The sequence below is a fragment of the Anolis sagrei genome, chromosome 2 (assembly GCF_037176765.1).
Source record: "Anolis sagrei isolate rAnoSag1 chromosome 2, rAnoSag1.mat, whole genome shotgun sequence".
Lineage (NCBI taxonomy): Eukaryota > Metazoa > Chordata > Lepidosauria > Squamata > Dactyloidae > Anolis > Anolis sagrei.
Window position 1 is genome coordinate 257,745,876 of NC_090022.1, and position 22,049 is coordinate 257,767,924.

Here is a 22,049-nt window from a genome sequence, read left to right on the forward strand (position 1 = left end):
TGCTGGACAAAAAAGTGATAATGTTGTGGTCACAGTGTCTATATTTTTGAGAATCTTTCTCAAAGGCAATAATCATGATTGCAGATATTTTGTACTTCAGTGGCCTGACCATGTGAAGTATGTGGTCAGTCTATGATAATTTGCTTAAGGGATCTGTAAATAAATTGCTTCCGAAAGGAACCAAAAGCCATTTTCAGCTGTCACGTGGTCCATTTCCGCCAAGTAAATTTGAGCCCCGCCACCTGCCCCGTTTCTGGACATTTGTTTGTTGGATCTACTGAATGTTCCAGATACCATTTTGAAAAACGGTACTATTACTGCCCTATTCACAGTCCTTGCAAAATTTCTACTTTTCCCAATAATGTGTGGGATAGATAGCTGTGTTAAAGATGATTAGCCGTGATAAGTAAATGAAAATACTGTGGTCAGTTGCAGTATATCACCTGGATATTGAATGTCTGAATAGTCAAGAGAGATGACCAGCAACTGCAGTTGCCCCCCACCCCAATATTGGTGGATTTGATTATTCATGAGTTTGCAGCTGCTACTTAACTAGGTCCACCTCCTGATCCCTTCCTTTCAATCTACTACTCTTCCATCAGCGCCAGCCAGCCAGATTTTAAACCTTTTCAAACCCATTGATCTCCTTCCAGTCTTTTCCTCCCAATCCTTTCTCTCAACCTGTTGCCTCTTCAAAAGAGCCAACAAAATTTTAGACAACTTTCCAACCCATCTATTGACTGTCCTTCTGACAGCACCAACTTGGTTGTGTGCCTTCTATCTTAGCAAGCACCATTTCCTTTTCTAGTGAGTCATGTCTTCTCTTGATATGTCCAAAGTACAACGGTCGCTATCTTGGCTTCTATGATGAGCTTAGGCTTGGTTAGGTCTAGGACTCATTTATTGGTTTAGCAGTCTGTAACCTTCATGGACCTCTTCTCCACAACTACATTTCAGATTAATTGACTTCCTGTTAGTTTTTTTCACTTCTTAGCTTTCACTACTGCATATAAAAAATGGAAATACAATGGCACAAATAATCCTAATTTTAGTATCTATTAATATAGCTTTATACTTCAGGAGCTTGTCTAGTTCCTTCATAGCTGTCCTTCCACGTCATAGTCGTCTTCTGGCTCCTTGATTGCAGTCTCAGTTCTGATTAATGACTTCAGAATTCTGAATCTTTCTGTCACATTTTACTTTTGCTTCTAGACCTTTCTTAACTGCTTGAAGAGTTTTATCTGTCATCCATCCATTCTCTTTCTTTGAGGCTGCAGTTAGTGTCCTTTTGGCTTCCACCCTAACAGTGACCCATGCTTCAGTTCTTCTGGCTCTTGCTCAGTTAGGCTGAGTCAGTTGCCAAATGGTAAGCCAACACTTACATAATTACCATTGATTCAGTGGGTTTGTTGTAGTTAGGACAAACAATCTGAATGAGGCCTTGTTTATAACCTAGGAAAACTGTGTCTGTCTGTTTATAGAATTTATATTCCACCCTGCATCAAATCTTACCAATCTAATTTCTATCTATAAAAAACTATGAGTGAAATCTACTGGTGTTCATCCAGTACAGATACTATTGAAAAAATAGATCCTTCTTCCTTCTACAGGACCTTTCTCAGAGTATGGCAAATCCTCTGAGGCAAATTTGGAAATTCTTAAAGAGATTGTAGTACAGGAGGCAGAGGGCAAATCTGAGAATCACCTGAACGGAAATCTGCTTGGACATTGCTGGATGTTTCCTAGTGAAATACATTAAATCACAACATCCCAAACAAGGAAACACAAAGTATAACACACTGAACCATTAAAATACTCTTTAAAATCAAAAGTATGCATTCTATTACTTTACTGTGGTATTAGATAGATTTTTAAAACTATGTCAGAAGTATTAGCTGTATCTTGATTCTTTCAATGGCTAAGACTTAATTCTCCTAATGGCTGATAATATTACAGGTTGAGATTCCTTATCTGAAATTCCAAAATTGAAAATACTCCAGAATCCAAAACTGTCCTTATGGGCAGCTGAGATAACAACCCTTTTGCCCTTTGATGATTCAGTGTACACACACTTTGTTTGATGTATAGCATTATTAAAAAATATTGTGTATAAAGTTACTATCAGGCTATGTATAAGATGTATATTAAACATAAATGAATGCTGTGCTTAGATTGAGTCCCTTATTGAAGATATCTCATTATGTGTATACAAGTATTTCAAAATCTGGGGTGGGGATACCTTGAGTCCCAGGCTTTTTGGATAAGAGAAGCCCAACGTATTACACTATTATGCTCTTTTGACACTAACATGATAGCATAAGAGCCACTGCTACATTTTTCCTTTTTGCTGGTAAGAATGAAGGACCCATGTCTCATCAGCGCTCCTTTCATGTTAATGTTGCTCTTTTGGGAACTGGGCCGATGTTAGAATGGGCAAAAGCTCTGGTTTCAGCGTCTCCCTCATGACTTGGGTGTTTCTGGAGCTACTGAAAGGCTCCCATGCTGCTGCGAATATTGGAAGAGCTGTAGAATTCTTACAGCATGGTATTTTTAGAGGCAAAACTTCTTAATGTAGGCACGATAAATGTTGCATGAACAACATGAGTTATCGTACTTTAAGTAAGAACCTCTTAGCCAGTGATATTTGAGAAACTAGGTCACTAAGCAGCAGTCTTCTCAACTGCTTATTTGGTTCCATTGATTTAGATCATGGGAAGCACTCCTGTATACCTGGAGTCTAGTGAGTCCTGTCAGGATCCGTTTAGTTTTTGGCCTCATTCTGAGTTCTAGATGTGACACACTTTAGCAGAATAAAGAGGCAGATAGCAGGTTTCAAACTCAAGATTACCACTAGCTTTTAAACAATTTAAATCAGTTTACATGCCTATCTTTTTTGGGAGAAAGTTAGGAAGAGAAGCTGCTCATTTCTTCAGGTTTATTACCTGATACCTCTGTACATGGTAGATAACAGTATGTGCCAAATACTCTCAAATCATATACGGACACTGTAAGTATGTGCATGTTAGCTTGTCTAATTTCATTTGTGTATGATGCGTATAGAATTTGTATAGAACAAAGTAGATTGATCTTTTTTGCATTAGAAGTTAATTTCTCATAGTTTTCTACACTGTGTAAATCTGCATCTGTCTCTGACTTACCTCTTCATATAAGTAAGTAAAACTTTATTTCTCTCCTGCCCTATCTCCCCATGGGGTCCCAGGGCAGTTCACAACATAAAAGGCCAACATTCAATAGCATAAAAGTACCACAAAAGACTTGTCAGTTCCAGTAAATATAAACAAACATTCAACAATAAAACCAGTCTCATAACAGCAACAATTAACAAATTACACTGAATTAAAAGAAAAAGGTAAAAGCTGCATCCAAATTCCATTCCTTATCTAAAGCTGGAGTGGATATCCTGTGGTTTTCAGTCCTGCTTGCTGCCATCCTTAGCCAGGAGTCCTCTGTTTGAGATCATTTTGTTGCTCTAGATGCAGTTGCCCCTCATTGAGCAGTCAGCTGTGCAGTAGACAGTGAACTGGTTCCAGCCAAATTTCTTTCAGCTCTGTTTTCCATTTTCAGTGCTTCATACAAATCAAGAAGTGTGACCCTCAATGAAAAGGAAAAATTATGCCTTCTCATGATGTAGAATCAATACTTTGTAAGTTATGATATTGTAAGATATGGAGAAGCTTTGTTATCCATTCCTAAGATTCTGAACTTTACAGAAGCTCCTATTGCTGCATTTCTGTTTTGCTACTAAATCTTGAAGTAGCACGGCAAATTTGCACAAGAGTGCTAAATTTATCTTTACAAATATAGTATTACCCCATGTCCAGTAGGATACATTCCCAGACATAGCATGAATATGCAAAACTATGGATAATTTGTTGTTGTTGGCTCCATTACCATTTAGTTACTTACACGTGTATGTACTTTTCCCTGCTAATCTTGCTTTTCATGCTTTCTGTCCTTCATACTTAATCCATCTTGTCAACCCTTTTGCTTATCTAGAAACAGTTACTAATATAATGTAATTCCAGACCAGCCGATCTCTAGATATTGTTACAATGTAAATGTCAAATTCTTTTCAAAGCAAGTTCAGTTCCTTAAATCAATATTAAGCCACATTATGTACACTTTCCTTGCCCTTGAAAAAGTCCTCTTATAATTTGACTCTGTTGTTAAATGTTCTGCAGGATGTTCCGCAAAAACATTTTTTTTGCAGTTTAATAAACCTTTTCAATGTTTTTATCATAGAACCAATTAGGAAATGACATTTTAATCCAGGAATAAAAATAGTGTTACACAGTTTTACTATAACATAGAATAGATGTAGCCATAATAAATAGTTTTGTAAGCAATAAAGGCATGTTTGCTGCCTTGGCTTTATCAACACTACTGGCATTGCTTTAAAAAGGCCACTTGTATCTTGAGGTAAGAAAGAAATAAAAATGTGTGTGTGACCCATCTTAAGAAGGGTAAATGGTGTACAGTATTTTTTATTACTGTTATTATTATTATTTTACTGACACAAAAGCACAGTATGTCACAGTAAGCGAGATATATGTGCTGGATTTCGTATCACAAAATCACAGGTCGAACACTTCCCAAGCGTCTAGGACTGTGTGATATTATTATTATTATTATTATTATTATTATTATTATTATTGCATCAGGTTAAGATACTTTCAGGAAAGTTACCAATTCATGTTTTAAAATATTATTGGAAGGATGTTAAGAGATTTAAATATGGGAATTAAAGGACTGTACATTTTAACTGATGTTTCCGAATTGTATATTGGGCTCATTTTGTTGTTCATTTGTTACTTCTGCATTTTATGATTTTTTTATAGTTTTATCAAATAAACTCTGCTTTGAGATAAATAGCATAAAGGACGGATATACTGTATATATTCACTGGGTGACCTAGGGCAGGTTGTACTCTCTCAGTCTCGAAGGCAAAAGCAAACCCCCTTTGAAACATTTCCTTGCGATAGTTTCATCTTAGGGTCACCATAAGTTGGAAACAAGTTGAAGTCACACAAGAACAAGCATTTTAGAAGAAGGTACTGGCAAAACCCACCTTTGAATGTTCCTTACCCTGTTAAATTTATGGGGTCGCTATAAGTTGAAAGGAAAGTTGAAGGTATGCATATACATACAAGCAGCTTGTTAATGCACTATTTAAAAAGCCACCATCTTGAAGCTTGGTTGAGGGATAGAGATTGCTGCCAAAATGTGGGAATAATCCTCTCCCCCCCCCTCCCCCCCAAGATCTCTGTTTGAAGGCTGGGGCTTATAATGGAGTGGACTGTAGCATTGATGTGCATGACAAGACACTGTGGAACACAAAATAGCATGTCATGACGTTGGTTTTGGGTACATTATTTCTAAACTTGTAACTCTCTGGTGTTGAGTAGCTGCCATTGTCTTATAGCAAGATTGACTGAAATCTTTTGAATCTAATGGAAGCAGTGATCGTAGCTACAGAAGCCAAGAGTGAGGAAAGAAAGGCAAAGTTTGCTTAATTGCCTAGCATGCTTTCTCTTCTGAGCTGAAGGGAAGATTAGCTAACACAGTGATGTGTCTCTTTTAACTTTAAGTATGATTTAACTTTAAGTAATATTTAATTACAGCCTTGGTTTGTGGACAGATAAGTTTGTTGGACTCTGTTATGTAATATTTTACCATCTGTTTTGGGGTGGTGGCAGCAGAAGTTTAAGGGATTGCCATCTCTCTGGCATACTTCATATGTTTATGATGTGAAACACTGATGCAATGCAGTTTCCTCATCCAATGTCAAGTGCCTCTTAGTGGGAAGACTATTACTCTGTTCTGTAATAGTGTTCAGAACTGGATAGTGAACAAATTGCTTTCCTAAGTGTGATATTTAATTCTTTCTTCTTCCTCAGTCTATTATTTATTTATTTATTTATTTATTTATAACTTTTATAGCCCAATCTTCTCAACCTCCGTAGAGGGACTCAGACCGGCTTACAGCAAGGATTCAATGCTAACAGTACAATCTAAAAACATCATATAATAACAAGTTAAAATACATATCGATTAAAATTACAAATAAGCCAAATTGCCAAGATGAAATCATGTCCAACTCAGTGTGTGTGTGTGGTCAATAACTTTGTTTTGTAGCCGATTTCAATCATTACTCTGGGAATGCTTCATTCCATAGCCAGGATTTCACCAGCCTCCTGAAGTCTATCCTGATCTTCAGCATACCAAATTAGTCCTAAGACGCCGGACCCATTGGATTTAATTTTTTTATGTTTGTTACTAGCTATATAAAATTGTACATCTCCTTTTCCTGTACTTTCACTAATCTATATTAGATTAGAGTGAATGATAACGCATTGTGCAGTGTTGACATATCACTGACCATTTCTTGTGTGGAACAGATGAAGGTGCTGTACAGAGCCAGCATAGCAGCAATGTCACATTGTGGTTGAAGTATTGTTGCAGCAAGTTACGTGCACTGCTTATCAGAAGTATTGTAGCGTATAAACACAGAATTATTTGCTATTGCCAATAACCCCTGGAGTGCTTAAGAAACATTTAAAGCTTATTAAAAAAAATACGGAGTTGTGTAATGCTATTCCTGACTTGTCCATTTTCAGCATTGACTGGTCAATGGTTATAGAAAACATTTGCACTGTCCATTGGTTTGGATTATTTGTGCTTTCTTCATCTACTCTCTCTCTGTATGTATGTATGTATGTATGTGTGTATATCTATACCTATATATCTGATGTTGAAGCTTTATTGTTTGGGCTTTTATAGCTTATTTTTAGAACTTTTATTTTTTACTGTTTGAGTTATTTTCCTACAGCTCTGACCCCTAAATAGTTGCTTCATTTGTTTTTCCATGTTCAATTCTTTGTTGGCTTGATAGTTTGGTAGATATTTCATTTAATAATAGGCTAGTTTCAGAGTATCATCCACCTTTTGTGTCTGTTGCTCCCAATTGTATAATACTAATTTAATCATTAGCTTCTAATGAGCTAATTATAGGGAATGTATGACACCCCTATTAAAGCAGTTCCACTGGTCTGATAAGTTTCCAGTCCCAATTCAAGGTGCAGGTTATGACCTACAAAGCCCTAAAGGGTTTGGGCCCTGCCTATCTGTGGGATTGCATCTCCAACTACGAACCATCACAGGCTCTGAGATGTGCCGGGAAGGTCCTCCTTTCACTTCCACCGCAGTCACAAGTACAGTCAGTGGCAATAAGGAGGGGGCCTGTTTGGTTTTGGCCCCCCAACTGTGGAACTCCCTCTCCGAGGAGATTACCCTCCTTTTGCAGGAATTTGAAAACCTGGATGTTTCAGCAAGTTTTTGAGAATAATTAGTCCCCAGGCCCAGTTCTCAGGTAGCCAGATAGCACTATGTCCTGCACTACATCCACTTCCCTGGTCCTGTGATTTGTTGTGTGCACTATCCCATGCCTAGCCCTCTTATAGTTCGTCACATCCATTGATAATCCTGGCCTTGGGTTTTGTTGAACCTCTACTGATGGAGCTACAATGAAATGGGTTTTTAATTATTTTTTTATCTTTTGTGTATCTTAGTAGAATCTTTTTTTTGTATTTGATGTTTTCAGTTGTTTATTTTGTCTGTTAAGATTAATTAGATTGTGTTATATTGTCGAATGTGCTTATCTTGATGTAATTGTATGGTTTCTTTCCATCAATTGAATTTTTGCCTTACATGTTGGAAACTCTGTGAGTCCCTTAGGGAGATAGGGCGGTATACAAATATATTATTATTATTATTATTATTATTATTATTATTATTATTATTATTAAACAATGTACTGTATAATGAATACATGACCTATTTCATGTATTTCATTTTCTGGTGGTCCACTGGAAATAGAACATTCTGATCTTTAAGGTGTAAATTGCAACATATGTTCTTGCATGAAAAGTCATATTAATGTTAGCTACAAGCCACAGGTAGAAGTTACAGATAAGTAATGGCATTATTTTCTTAAAGAGCTTGTATAGGCTGGTATTTTGACCAGACAGGACTTGTCTCCAGGTATACTGGGCATGTGCCTGAGAAGGATGTTACTTGGGTACCCAACTCCATAATGTGTGTTAAGAATAGAGGCAAGCTTTCAAACAGTTGTGAATTGTTCCAGAGCAGTGGTGAACTGCAAACCTGGCCCAATTGATCCAGTTAATTGAGCTGCGTCTCCACTGTATAATTAATACAGTTTGACACCACTTTTAATTGCCATGGTTCAATGTTATGGAATCCTGGGAATCATAGTTTAGCAAGGCATGAACATTCTGGGATCTTGTAAAACAATAACTCCCATGATTTCCTAGTATTGAGCCATGGCAGTGAAAACAGTGTCACACTGCATTCATTCTACTGTATAGATGCACCCTCAGTGTCTGGATGGGCCCTTGGTACAGTACAGTGTTCTTTAAAAACATATACATTTTTAAAAAGTAATATTAGCGTTTACATAATCCACTGATGTTTTTGGAATTTCTACAGTGAACAAACAGGTAAATGTGTGGGCTTATTCCCAGAAGGCCATATTCTTGAAATCATCAATGCCTTTCCAGGAAGATTGCAAATAATTAGCATAAATTCCGTTACAATAAAATTGTGGCATATAAAAGTTGATTTTAGAGCAGTTGTGGAAATCGGGCTTTGAAAGAGCAAAGTTTCTTTGGCATTTTTAACCTGCGTATTCTTCCACAGGGTGTGATAGGTGTGCAGCTGGTGGTTACCATGGTGATGGCTAGTATTATACAGAAGATCATACCTCACTACTCTCTGGCCCGGTGGCTTCTCTGTAGTGGCAGGTAAGATAAGAGGAATAAATTGAATATCTGACAAAATGGATTCTGGCCCATGAAAGCTTACACCATAATAAATTTGATAAGACCATAAGGTGTCCTAGGACTCCTTGTTGTAATTTCCCTATTGCATCGTGTGTCTGAGCTTGTCTGGATACAAATTACAATGATGGGTAGATCTGAAAAGTTGAGTTCTCAATAGAATGGTAGCTTTAAATCATTTGAAGTCTCATCTAAAGATTAGCATTATGCAGTAACTTCAGAAGTAGAAGACTTCTTGACAGGTGCCATGTTCCCTTTTGCAGAAACAATCTTTTGTTTAAGTACTTAAATAATGTGCAAATATATCTTTTGCATAGTTGTACCTGTAATTAACAGTTGCACCTTCTGTACATGAAAATCACAGTTGAAATTAGAAGAAAAAAGGAGATAGCTTATTCAGAACAAAATAATGATTAGTGACAACCATACTATTTGTGACAAATTCCTTAGCGACTTTAAGATAACATTCAAGATAATTAAATTCTCCATGTTCCTTAATTCTTTTTTAAACAACCATATTTTGGCTACCAGCAAGTCTCCTAAAATCTTCAGGATTAGTCATGAATTTCTATCGGAAATTCTTTGAGCATGTACCTTTATCAAGATAGAGTTCTTTGAGCATGTACCTTTATCAAGATAGAGTTCAGAAAGAGGAGTTGTGTTTTAGAAACATTATCTTTTGTTGGGTACTTTTCCTATTGATATAAATGTTCTGAATTTCAAGAATTTCCAGCAATTTGTTTTACTACAATTTCTAGACATACCCAGAATATAAAATACCTACTGTATTACAGCATCATTAACAAATAATTAATGGTGTTTATATAGAATGTACATTTCTGTTTCAACAAGAACTTATTAGTGAATCTTAGATATATTGAACAATTTTTGGGAGCTGGGTAACTGGGTAGGAAATGCATAGAATTGTGTAGGCCTGTCACCCTTTCCCAGTAGCTCCTTTTCAATCCAGATCCTTGTTCACCAGAAAAGACATATGGAAGTACAGTATAGGGAGAAAAATTAATAAATGTTATAATAGCCTCCTTGCTGTTTCTTTATAGAATCCTTCGGGAATTTAACAACAGCTCATGGATGTCTGATGGAAATAGAATATTGGAAATTGGGATGTGTCATATAGTTTAATTCAGGGATGCCCACCACTGGGCCTCAAAATAGACTGAAAATGTGACTCAACGTGCCTAGAAATCTATTTCTGGTTTTCACATCAGGATATAAATTTTAGGCTGGTTTTGATAGCTTTGAAAGAGGTGGGATTTTAGGATTGGAAATACTCTCTGCCTTTGCAATAGTAGAAATCGTAGAAATAGTAGACTTTTGCTGGTAGTTATTCCTGCTGTCTGTCCAAAGTCACTAGTGTAAATAGTAAGATATGCAAATTGTTACACCCTAGCTATCCTTCCTCCTCCAATTTTATTCTGACATTAGAATGAGTACTGTTGGTTACAGTTGTTTTTGATAAAAGAGAAATATTGAAAATGGGTCAGTAGATAGACTTCTGGAAGCTGAAAGTGAAAAGAATATGGGTACTATGTCCCCAGAAATGACTTGAAGACACACAGCAGCAACTATTTCTTATGATTGGGGCTACATACTAGAATGTAATATGTAGAGAGATTTTGTTAATCGAAAGGGGAGTATTGTGATGTTCATTCTGTTGAAAATTGTTTGTAATTTTTTATGCCTGTTTTGTTGATATATTTTAGTTTGCGATGGTACCTCCATCCCACAGAAGAAGAGCTACGTATCCTTGCAGGAAAACAACAAAAAGGGAAAAGCAAGAAAGATAGGTAGGAAAACAAATTGGACACAAAATTCCTTTTTCAACCTGTTTTCCCATTGTAGGCTGTGTTTACTATCTCTATCAATTCTACAAGGTCTTTGAACATGCCCTATCCTACATCCCCAAACTTCTGGCATACAACAGCGTCAGGCTCCAAGGGGGAGTAGTGGCAAGCTCACCATGAAGTGAGCTTTCTTCATTATCCCTACCCTCCAGGGAGCATAAGCCTGCCACATCACAATACCTAAGAATGTCAGCATGACATCTAGGTCTTACCACCCTCTCAGTTGTTGTTACCTTGAAACTGCTTCTTAGGCTGGTTCCATTAAATTTCTGTGTTTCTCTAGTCTTGCTAGCCAGTAGCCAGCCTGTAGCTAGCTAGATCCTAGCATATATACCCAGCATTGCCTGGATGTCAGAGGGACCACTGCCCCTTTCTTCTCAATCTTTCCCATCCCATCTTCTCAATCTTTCCTTCCCTCCTGTCATACATTTCTCCCTTTCCTTTCTCCTCCTTCCATCCTTTTCTCCTTTTTCTGTCTTCCCTCTTCCTTCTCCATTCCTTTCTTCTCCCTTTATTCCTTTCTTCCTTCCTTTTTCTTGCTCACTGACCCTTCCTTCTCCATTCCTTTATCTTTTTTCTTCCCATCCCTTCCTTTTCCCCCTTTCTCCAGCTGAGAGGGCCTACCTTACAATGTCTCCATGGCAACATGGCTTTCTTTGTGGCAATCTCCTCCCTTTTCCACATATACAAGTCACCTTTCTTTCCCAGTGACATCACAGAAGGCCACTTCACTTGGCAACAACCAATCCAGTGACATCACAGAGGTCCAGTCCTTCACCTAGCAACAGACTGTGTAGTATACATAGACAGACAGACGTTGACTTTTACAGAGAGATTCACATACACACACACACACACACACACACACACACATGCTGTTGCTGCATTTACATGTTACTGGAGGCAGATGATGCTGAAGAATATTTGCCTCTTTGTATGCCTCCTAGTCCAGGCTTGGTACTACTTCTGCTGCTGCCTCCTGCCTTTTATTATAACAGTGCATCATGTTTGGCCTACTTTCTAATATTTTTCTTTACAAATTTGGTTGGGAGAGCTTGTTCTTCTGTGACTCAGATTATATATTTATATTTAAGTCTTATTTGAATTCATAATTTGATAGCTTTGATCATGCTGGATATGTAGGAGTTGAGACAACCTTAGTATGGTTTTTAATATCTGTGTGCCTCTACAGGAAATACAATGGTCACATTGAAAATAAACCATTAACCATTCCTAAGGACATTGATCTTCGTCTAGAGACAAAAACTATCACCGAAATAGATGCGTTAGGTAAGGAGATGTGACCACAATATAATACGTAATGTTACAATGTTGAATTCTTCTAAACGTATGCTAATGAAAAGAGTTATACATCCTGCTTATAATAAAAATATTTGTTTTTCTGTGAAACTAGGATATTTCATGATATATATACAGAGAAAAAAGATTCAATATTCATATATACCTTATATACATAGGTTATACACTCAATTTTCATAGTGGATCCAAAAAAATAAATAAAATCAGACAATATGAAATGCTCTATTATGATTTAGATAGGAATTGAATAGGTACAAAGTGCATACTGGATTTCCCCATTCTTATGTTCCTTGCTAGTACTACTCATTATTGGAATTGTAAATATTTTTTTTCTTTTCCATTAGCATCTTCCCCTCCCTTTTCCTGTCTTTGCAGTCTGTTGAAAAAGACAACTCATTGACAAATCCTTCTGCTAGGTGGAAGTGTTGTTATTATTTGCAAGTGCCGCAGTGTGGGAATCCTACTTCTTAAGCCAAAGTTTTTCATTTGAGAGATTCTGCTAAATGTTTAATTCATCTGAATATTCCAATTCATATTACTCAGCAGTCCTTGTGTGAAGAGAGATACATAATTCTTTCTAGAGATTTCCTTAGGTGCTTCTCACTGAAATTTTTTAAAAGTCATGCATTAGACTATCTTTTGAATTTTGAAGCAAACCACTTTTAAAGTGGAAGGGTTGAGAAAAAAAAACTAGTTGGAAAACATGGAAATAAATGACGAATTCACTGTAGCAGTTTTTAACTTTGCGTAATGGTTTGAACAATGGGCAGATTTTATTGATTCTGAAGGCTGTATTTAAAAACCTATTCTTTTGAGGGTTATGAGAATCAATGTACATGTTTTAGAGTATATTGGAGAAGTGGCTATCAGATGATTTTGATGGAGTGTCTCTGTTTGGCTTGTTAAGGTTTCAGCAGATATTAATGCCCTGGCTTCAACATTATTTTTAAAAGGCGTTCTCTGTACATTGAAACTAAATTAATTTTTTTAAAAAAACAGATCATTCTGATGTTAAAATAGTTTTAGTAGTTTTGTGTTAGAGAGCATGCTTTACACGCCCAGGATCCAGAGTCAATTTTTGGTACCTTGCATTTTTTAAAAAAAAATGCTGATATAAGTTCTTTTTGAGATCCAGACAAGGAATTGCCACCCGCTTTGGACAATATTATACCACATAGAGCACTGGTTAAACTTTGTGCAGTAAATCACATTATTATGTTCATATAAAAACATTTTATTAACATAATGTGATTGCACCATTTCCTCTTACCAGAAATATTATGGCTATAGCCTAGGCATGGGCAGACTCTGGCCCTCCAGATGTTTTGGACTTCTACTCCCACAATTCCTAACAGCCTACCGACTACCGTCTAAAACACCCAGAGGGCTGAAATTTGTCCATGCCTCCTATAGCTGATGCATTGTGTTTGCTTCTCTTTTTGATTTGCCTTCCTAGCAGTCTAAATGTGGATGGGTGTACATTAAAAATCCCCACAATACAGCTATTTCTGATATCACCATACCAAGCTTTCTAGAGCATGTAAAGCCTCAGTTATAGATGTAATATTGGAAATTTTATGCGCGTAATTAATTAATTAATCTAAAACAATCATTTTCTATTTCAGCCTTGCATTATTTTCCTGAATATCAGTGGCTGGTGGACTTCACAGTTGCAGCTACAGTGGTGTATTTGGTAACTGAAGCCTACTACAGCTGGATGAAGCCCTCACAAGAAATGAATATCAGCATAGTTTGGTGTCTGCTTGTTCTGGCTTTTGCAATGTATCCTTTGCTTTGGCTATTCTGTTCAGTTCATCAAAGAAGATAGAATCATAGAGTTGAAAGAGACCACAAAGACCATCCAGTCCAACCCCCTAGCATGCAGGAAAAGCATAATCAGTCACTCTCAAGAAATGGCCATTCAGCCTCTGCTTAAAAACCTCCAGAGAAGGAGACTCCACCACACTCTGAGGCAGCATATTCCACTGCCGAACAGCTCTTACTGTCAGGAAGTTCTTCCTAGTGTTTAGGTGAAATCTTTTTTCAATTTGAAATCAATTTTAATCCATTGCTGGCCTAGCAGTTTGTAAAAGCCTTAAGAAATAAATTTCCTTTTTAAGTCGTAACATAGAAAATGTTATGAAACTATTCCTATAAAACAGTGATAGGGAAGCTGTTGCCAAGCGGATTTTCTTGACCTGCAGATGGCATTCTGTCTGACCATTGCCCATGCTGGCTGGGTCTGATTTTGAGTCCGAGTCCCAATTATATGTTTAAGGCACCTCAGTCTTAATTATTTATTTTATTATGTGTTTAATAATACTTAAATAGCTATTGTGGAGTAACGATACATTTTCTTTGCTTCCTGATCTAAACTATTACAAAGGACTATTGTTCAAACAAATGTCTAAAGAATGCTGATGCTGTCTCACATATGCTGATTGTACCTTGCAGCGTTGTTGTGTGCCCCATGCCAAGTCAGTGGTCAATTATATTCTCTCCCATTACACAAGCACACCATGCTATAAAGGAGGGTCATTTTTGCAAGCTTTCCAGAAGCAGCATCCTTCATCTGTCTGGCTCTTGTGCTCACAATACACTCTTTTGGAATATATTCTTCTGCCTAGTTGTAATGATAGTCATTGCTGCTGAGAGACTGATAAATATTTCTTATGATAACATTTGGTTGCTGACGCAAGTAGCATAAAACATATTTATAGTCCTAGGAATCAAGATTACCCCCAGAGTTACTGCAAGATGCTGATAGTTGGCTTTAATGTCCTTATTGTTAAAGCATGTTAACTAAACAATGGCATGATACGTTGTAAAACTGTCCTTGTTTGTGGACTGTATATCTGTCAAGGGCATGGTTTCAAAATCTTGCCCTACAGCTTGTTTTGTAATTATTTGCATAGGGAATGTTATGAGGTACTAAATCATTATGTGCTAAAAATGGGACTCCAACATAGCAGTTCTATGTGCAGTTTTTCTCTCTCATTTGAATCTAAATATAAATGTGGACTAAATAATTGATCTGCAATAAAATTAGGATTTCTGTATACAGCTGCCTATATGGCACAGCATGCGGCAAAAACCATACCTATAAATGCCATATACTAAAAGGAGCTCTGGTGTGCAGATAGCTGTTGTAGAAGAGTACCCCCAGCAGTAAGCTATATATAGCACTTTTCTTTTCCTTTGTAAAAAGATCCCAGCATGTGCCAGCCTCTGGTTATCTGTAGGCTTTACTGTCAAAGAGGAAAGCTTGGGAAAAAATCTTTTAAACATGGCAGAATTTAATCTGTGGAATATGGGGTGGTGGTGACAAATATTTTTAAATGTTTTCAGGGAAGTTGTTAGATATGCATCTTTTAAATAAATGAATAAACAAATCAGTTTCTATCTTTGGACTGCACTCTCATGCATTTTTTAACATTAAATAATATAGAAATACGGGGTGCTAAGGAGGCTATCGCTTGCTTATTAACAACTACTTCAGTTAGTTGTTTGCAGTCATCTTTGCAAAGTTTTAAAAATATTGTACCTCCAACACCCTAAAAACTTTTCAAAATTTTTAAGAAAATATTTCAGATTAATAGTTTGTTAAAAGGAACCACTGGTAGCACAGTGGGTTAAACTGCTGAGCTGCTGAACTTGCTGACCGAAATGTCTGCGGTTCGAATCTGAGGAGTGGAGTGAACTGCTAGCCCCAGCTTCTGCCAACCTAGCAGTTCGAAAACATGCAAAACTGCTGAAGCAGTAGGTACCGCTTCAGCAGGAAGATAACGGCACTTCATGCAGTCATGCTGGCCACATGACCTTAGAGGCATCTACGGACAGAAGTCGGACACCCCTTGACTTAATGCCAAGGGTAAATCTTTACCTTTAAAAGAAAGATAAAAGAAGCATACTAGTACTATTTGAACATCAATGAGTGCAGTCAAATTTATATTAATAATTGCTTAATCTTAAGATTAAGTGTAATTCTGTTTGAGAGATAGCCATTCCCTGATCCTCTCATGGCTCACATTATTTCAGTGTGTTGGATGTGATGAAGTGTCACTTCCAGATGCCATTTTGACTGATTTCAGCCAGTTTTTCTTTATTTGTGGGTTTATGGGTTTGGAGAGCTCTGGAGTGGGTGGGAAAGGATTCATTTTGTTTTTAAAACAAATCTTCCATCCAGTAGTAAGATTTCAAAAAGCAGTGGACATAGAAAGAGCAGTTTACAACACTGCTCTATACTAAAATGCAGTGTTGTTAACTTGGGGGGGGGGGGTTCACTTTTCTATTGTTTGTGTATTTTGTAAAATATAATTAAAGTAACTCATGCTTTTAGAGCCAGTGCTTCAGGCAGCTGCATTAAGAGACCCTAGTAATGACAGCTAGGGTTCCTCGGTGTTAATTTGTCATAGTTCACCCACGTCAGGCTATAATACAATGTTTAAACATTCCAAGCCATAAATTTCGCTCCTGAATACAGATTTCTGTGTATGACAGTGAAAACTGGAGTTGCAGTTTCTGCTGGAGCTCATATATGTACTTGTTTGAACTCATTGACCACTGACTTTGTATTAAAAGACTTGTCTAATTTCATTGCTGTACATCTGCACTAATTGATTAACAGCCAGTGTTCTGAAGTTTTCTATTGATTTTCAATAACAGAAAGAACCCTTTATTTTATAATTTGAAGTAGTTAGTCTTTTGGAAGTGATGCTAGTGTGATTAATGAGAGAAGAAGAAAAAACCTGTGATCATGGTTTAACATTACTTTTTTGTGTTCAGCCTCTGCAAATGAAGCTGCTCAGTTGTATAACTTGTGATAAGAAACACTGAAACTCGTAATTAGCTAATAGATCCGTTTAACTTTCTGTGTCCTTTAATAAGTGGAATTAATTAAATATCCAACTGAGCAAAGTTTGCTTATTTGCTACTGAATTTTTGGTATTTGATATAAAAGGCTTAAGTATAATTGAATGAAAGAGAAATCAAATGTAGTTATAGTGGCTCATCTTATACTTGATTTCTGAACAAGGCCTTGGTGGTAGGCCTTTCAAATGGAATTTATTTCCATGTTACAGTTGGGATCATAAGAATTATTCTAAGTGTCCTATGTATGATTTTTCTTTTACCATCCAAACAGTTTCCTCTTTCTATGTCCACTTCTTTTTGAAGTTGTCTTATTCTAAACAGTAATAGCTTAGCTGAAATTTTAGCATTGCTTTTTTCCAGCTCAATTCTCTTTGGACCTGTAGTACTAGTTGTCTCATTCTTTGAACATTAGTTTACTATTACCTCTAATGAGAACTGTTGTATTTAAACACGTCAATTGTGTTGGAATTAACAGATACTCCTGACTCCCTGAAATATAATTTACCTTATATAACTAATATATACAGGCAGTCCCCAAGTTAAAAACAAGATAGGTTCTATTGGTTTGTTCTTAAGATGATTTTGTAAGTTGGAACAGGTACATTTTAAAAGTGTAACTCTGGCCAAATATATATTGTAACATTGGATAGCATAAGGAAGGTTAACACCCCTGTGGTCTTTGTTTTCCTTTTTGTGCCCCTGTTCAGAAGATTTCACCTCACTTTCTGTCTCTGGGATAATTGGACTTTGAAACATTTGACTTGTTGTGGAAACAAAGATTGAACATAAAGCTTAGGGGAGATACCTTGTTGTACTCTAGAGCAGATTTACCTCTGACTTTAAACACCACACTAGCTGGGTAAAATCAGCAAACAGCTTATTTAAGAATATAAGAATCCAAAACAGTAAAAGGTTATCCACAGTAAAAAGTAATCCAGTTGATCTAAAAGAAGACAGGAACAAAGAGTCCATGAAACTAGTCCTCTTGCAGCAACTCTGTGACCTGTCTTTTAAACTCCATTTAGGCCTGTGCAGCAACTCAGGCCTCTCTGGCCTCTCATCCCCAGACCGTGGCCCCAAAGCCGAATCACATCCCCATACTCTTCAGAAACATCAACATGAACATCATCCCCATTCCCATAATGGAAATCCACGTGAACATGAACATCGTCTCCACACCCATTATGAAAATCGACATGATCATCAGACACAATCACAGGCTGACATACAATACAACTTTTCCTCATGATAACTTTCAGTTGTCCTACCCCTATTTGTAACTGAGTTTTTTCTAAATCGGATTATTTATAAGTCTGGGGTTGCCTGTATAGTATTTTGACATTTGGGTTTAGAGCTTAATTAAAATTGATATCCTATCTAGGGTGGGTCGAAACTTCTTTTTTCCCTTGACTCTTCTTATGTAGCAAAATATTGTTCTCATTAACCACGCATTACTTCAAGGTCGAAGAAGGTGGTGAAAGATCAGTCTGTGTAACCTTTGGCTTCTTTTTCTTTGTTAAAGCCATGACAATTCTGATAGTAACAGAAAACTATTTAGAATTTGGACTTGAATCAGGTAATAGCTTTAAAAGTGCACAATTCTATACAGCATTATTGTTGTTTTTTTTTAACCTTTTCCATTTGTTTTGATCTTGATTTCCTAATCCTTTCCCCATCATTGTATGTGACATGTAAAATGTTTTCTGAAAATTGTTTATGCTTAGGTTGTTTTCAGAACTACAAGATCAGTGAATTCTCACCTGTTGACTTCTATTCAGTGTGGCTTGCTTTCTTAAAGAGTTGATACAGATAGTTTATGAAATATAGAGATAATGAAGGGATTCTGTCAAAGCTGCAGCTTGTTCATAAGTGAATTGATGTATTCCGATCAATGAATTTAAAAATAGCCATACACTTGATAACAAATTCTAAAATATTTGAACTGAGATTCTTTTGAGAATTACATTAGCATGAGCAATGATATAGCACTGAAAAGGCTATGGACACACAAACAGTGAAGGGAGCAAGTTGATGTTGAAGCTATCATTTTCAGGAGGAGATACCTATTTAAGCTGCCTTCCATGGGGACATGATATATGTTCAGAAGCAATGTTGTCTATGAAGATTAGCTTGAACAATCACCTGTCCCACCGAACAGATGACTGTCCAAGCCAGCCCTTCCAGAGTTTTCTCTATGCCTCTATCACAAGGCAGCCATAGGAGAAATAGGCTGCTTGAAGAAACAGCCTTCCCCTCTTCCTAATGCTGATAATTTTGCCTTCCTTTCTTCTTTGCCACTGCAGACCTCTGGGAAACGTATAGCTGCTCACATTATGGGCCGTTATACAAAGTGGGTGCAGCAGCTGGGTTCTGGCTTCAGTGTTAGCTTCTATGCTTACCTTCTGCAATTCCCCCCTCTGCAGGCTTCTCAAATTTTTCAGAAAGTGCTGTGCAGTTTTTTGAAAAGCAAGGCTTAGAATCCAAGTAAGTATAAATCACAAGAGTGTCCTGGTATTTTAATGTTAAAATGTTACCCATTTTAGTGTTAAAATGTTACCCATTCTCTCCTTTTGTGTTGATAAAATAATAGTAATATCCAGAAGGATAGATCTGTGGGTTGTGGGGGGGGGGAGGGGTTATTGGGCAAAGGAGGAGAAATTCATTCCCTCAGTGCTGTCTGTTGTGCTGGCAAATTGGCGCAATTGGATACAAACTAACATGAAGAATTGAATAATAGTAACAGTTCAAGCCCTTGCACAGTAGTCAATGTTTCCTATCTCAAGTATTTGTTATCAAGAAATCTGTTAGCTCTGGATTTAGTATGTACCTTTCTAAAATGATACTGTTAATTGGTGTCAGGCTGTAAATTGGTGTCAGGCTGTAAAACAAAATAAGTGTCAGAGACCACAGATCTGAACTTTTAATAAAAACAAACCATTTCCCCTTAATCCCCCCCCAAAAAAACCCAAACCTTTTGGTACTTCTGTAAGTGCTTCTTTCAAGTATGCTGATAATTCAGTTCCATATCATTAAAGTGTTGAAAAGCAAAACAATAACTCTGTTTCTTTTTTGTTTTTCTCCAGGGGTCCTGTTTCTAAAGTAACATTCAAATTCTTCCTGGCTATTCTTTGTTCCCTTATTGGTGCTTTTTTAACATTTCCTGGATTGAGATTGGCTCAGATGCATCTTGATGCTTTGAGTTTAACAACAGAAAAAATTACCCAGTAAGCAAAATTATGTAAAATTGAACTCTGCTCTGTTGTTATTAAAAGGCATTGCATTTTGTATTTTAAAAGATATGTAAAGAAATAAGACTGTTCCCAGATATTTACAGGTGAGCGCCTAAATGGCACATATCTGTCATCGAGAAGTATGCCATAGCAGAAGCACAATTGTCTGTGCAATTTTAAGAAACTGGCACAAACTACACATTGAGGTGGGAAGCTGAAATTCTAGAAGTATGTTATTAACATACTGAACAGAAATAATGAAATCTTGGCTACCTAAAGTAGTAAGCAACATTGCTGCTAAATTCTGGGAAAAGGATTGAGGACTGAACAAAGGATGATCAGGGCTGCTATAAAGCCATCTAGGAGGATTTGCAAACAGGAATGGAATTATCAAAGGCTTTCATGGCCAGAATCACTGGGTCTCACAACCTCTGAGGATGCCTGCCATAGATGTGGGTGAAATGTCTGGAGAGAATGCTTCTGGAACATAGCCATACAGCCCGGAAAACTCACAGCAATCGAGGCATGGAATTGGCTGGTCAGCCTTGGTCTAATTGGTTATTCACATTGAAAAAAAGCAAAGTTTAATTATCAGCTATACTCACAGAAAGATGATGGCCAGAAATGACATCTAGCATTGTCACTTGGTCTACAACCTGTGCATGGGCCACATTTACAAGCATAATCCAAAGGAGAGTTACTTTCTCATGCCACCTGCATTATTTACAAGTAAATCTGTTAAATCAACAGAATTTACATGATGGATTATGTACAAAGTTCCCATTAATTCAGTAGATTATACTGTCAGGACAAAAAAAATGGATTTATGCAGTTTAGTTTTCTGTCCAAATTGACTCATCAGGTTTTCTTCTTCACCAACCAATTAACAGATCTGTTGCTGTATAATGTTTGGATTACGGCCGTTTTAGTTCTTTTAATGGTTATTGAACTCGGTTGCTTGCCTTTCAACAAGCTACCTATTGTTATAATTGTAATTTGGACACAAAATTATAAGGGATTGAAATATTTCCTTAGCAGTCCCATATCTCTGCTTTCCTACTACAGAACCTCTGTAGTGTTGCAGAATATTCAAAGAATATTATTACGCAAGCAGCTAGCTCATGCTGAAGCTTCTGCAAACCTGTTGGGACCTCACTGTTGCCCTATGCAAATAGATAGTAAATCCTGTAATAAATCCCAAACTTTCCTGTTATTGCACATTTTAGGAGAAGGTTGGTAATGGAAAACAAGTGAGATTTGTAAGAGTTGTTCAACTGTAACTTACCTGAGGAACCACTTAAAAGATTTCAGTCAACTGCAGGATCTTATGGAATTGTTTGCAACCCTGAGTACATTGAGTGCATATTTGTTATTGGAGTAGACAGGCAATGACTGGTTGATAATCTATTACTTTCAACACATGGCAGTTTGGAAAGTCAATAACATATTTTCTGTAAAAGTTATAATGTATTGATTTTGTTTCTCTCTTGCTCTTTCAGAACCCTGCTGCACATAAACTTCCTGGCACCTTTGCTTATGGTCTTATTGTGGGTAAAACCCATTACTAAGGACTACATAATGAATCCACCACTGGGAAAAGAAAGTGTGCCTTTGTAAGCTGCTTTTGAAAACCTACATATATTGGACAATATTGCTGTTTCTGGATGCCAGAAAAGTAATACAGTTTTAGCTGGATTGGTGGAAAAGAAGACAGCATGTGCCTTAGTTTTTTTAAGCTTAGTGTGTTGAATAGAGAGGAATATCCCTTTGGTGGGAATATGCTTGAAGGAAATATAGTGGCATTGTGAGATGGCCATGTCTTCTGTCTATATCTCCCTTCATTAAGTTATTATTTCTCTCCCACAGAGAGAGAAATGCCTTCC

The 22,049-nt window shown here is 36.9% G+C and overlaps 1 protein-coding gene across 1 annotated transcript in view; it reads left to right on the top strand.

The window, feature by feature from the left end:
• TMEM161B (transmembrane protein 161B) overlaps nt 1-22,049 on the top strand; it is a 30,798-nt gene that overhangs the window by 4,740 nt on the left and 4,009 nt on the right. The window contains exons 2-9 of the mRNA XM_060761749.2: nt 8,740-8,843; nt 10,604-10,687; nt 11,937-12,034; nt 13,690-13,846; nt 18,361-18,512; nt 19,360-19,420; nt 20,020-20,160; nt 21,666-21,779. Of these exons, the coding sequence (XP_060617732.1) occupies nt 8,740-8,843; nt 10,604-10,687; nt 11,937-12,034; nt 13,690-13,846; nt 18,361-18,512; nt 19,360-19,420; nt 20,020-20,160; nt 21,666-21,779 (911 nt within the window). The remainder of the gene's footprint in view (nt 1-8,739; nt 8,844-10,603; nt 10,688-11,936; nt 12,035-13,689; nt 13,847-18,360; nt 18,513-19,359; nt 19,421-20,019; nt 20,161-21,665; nt 21,780-22,049) is intronic.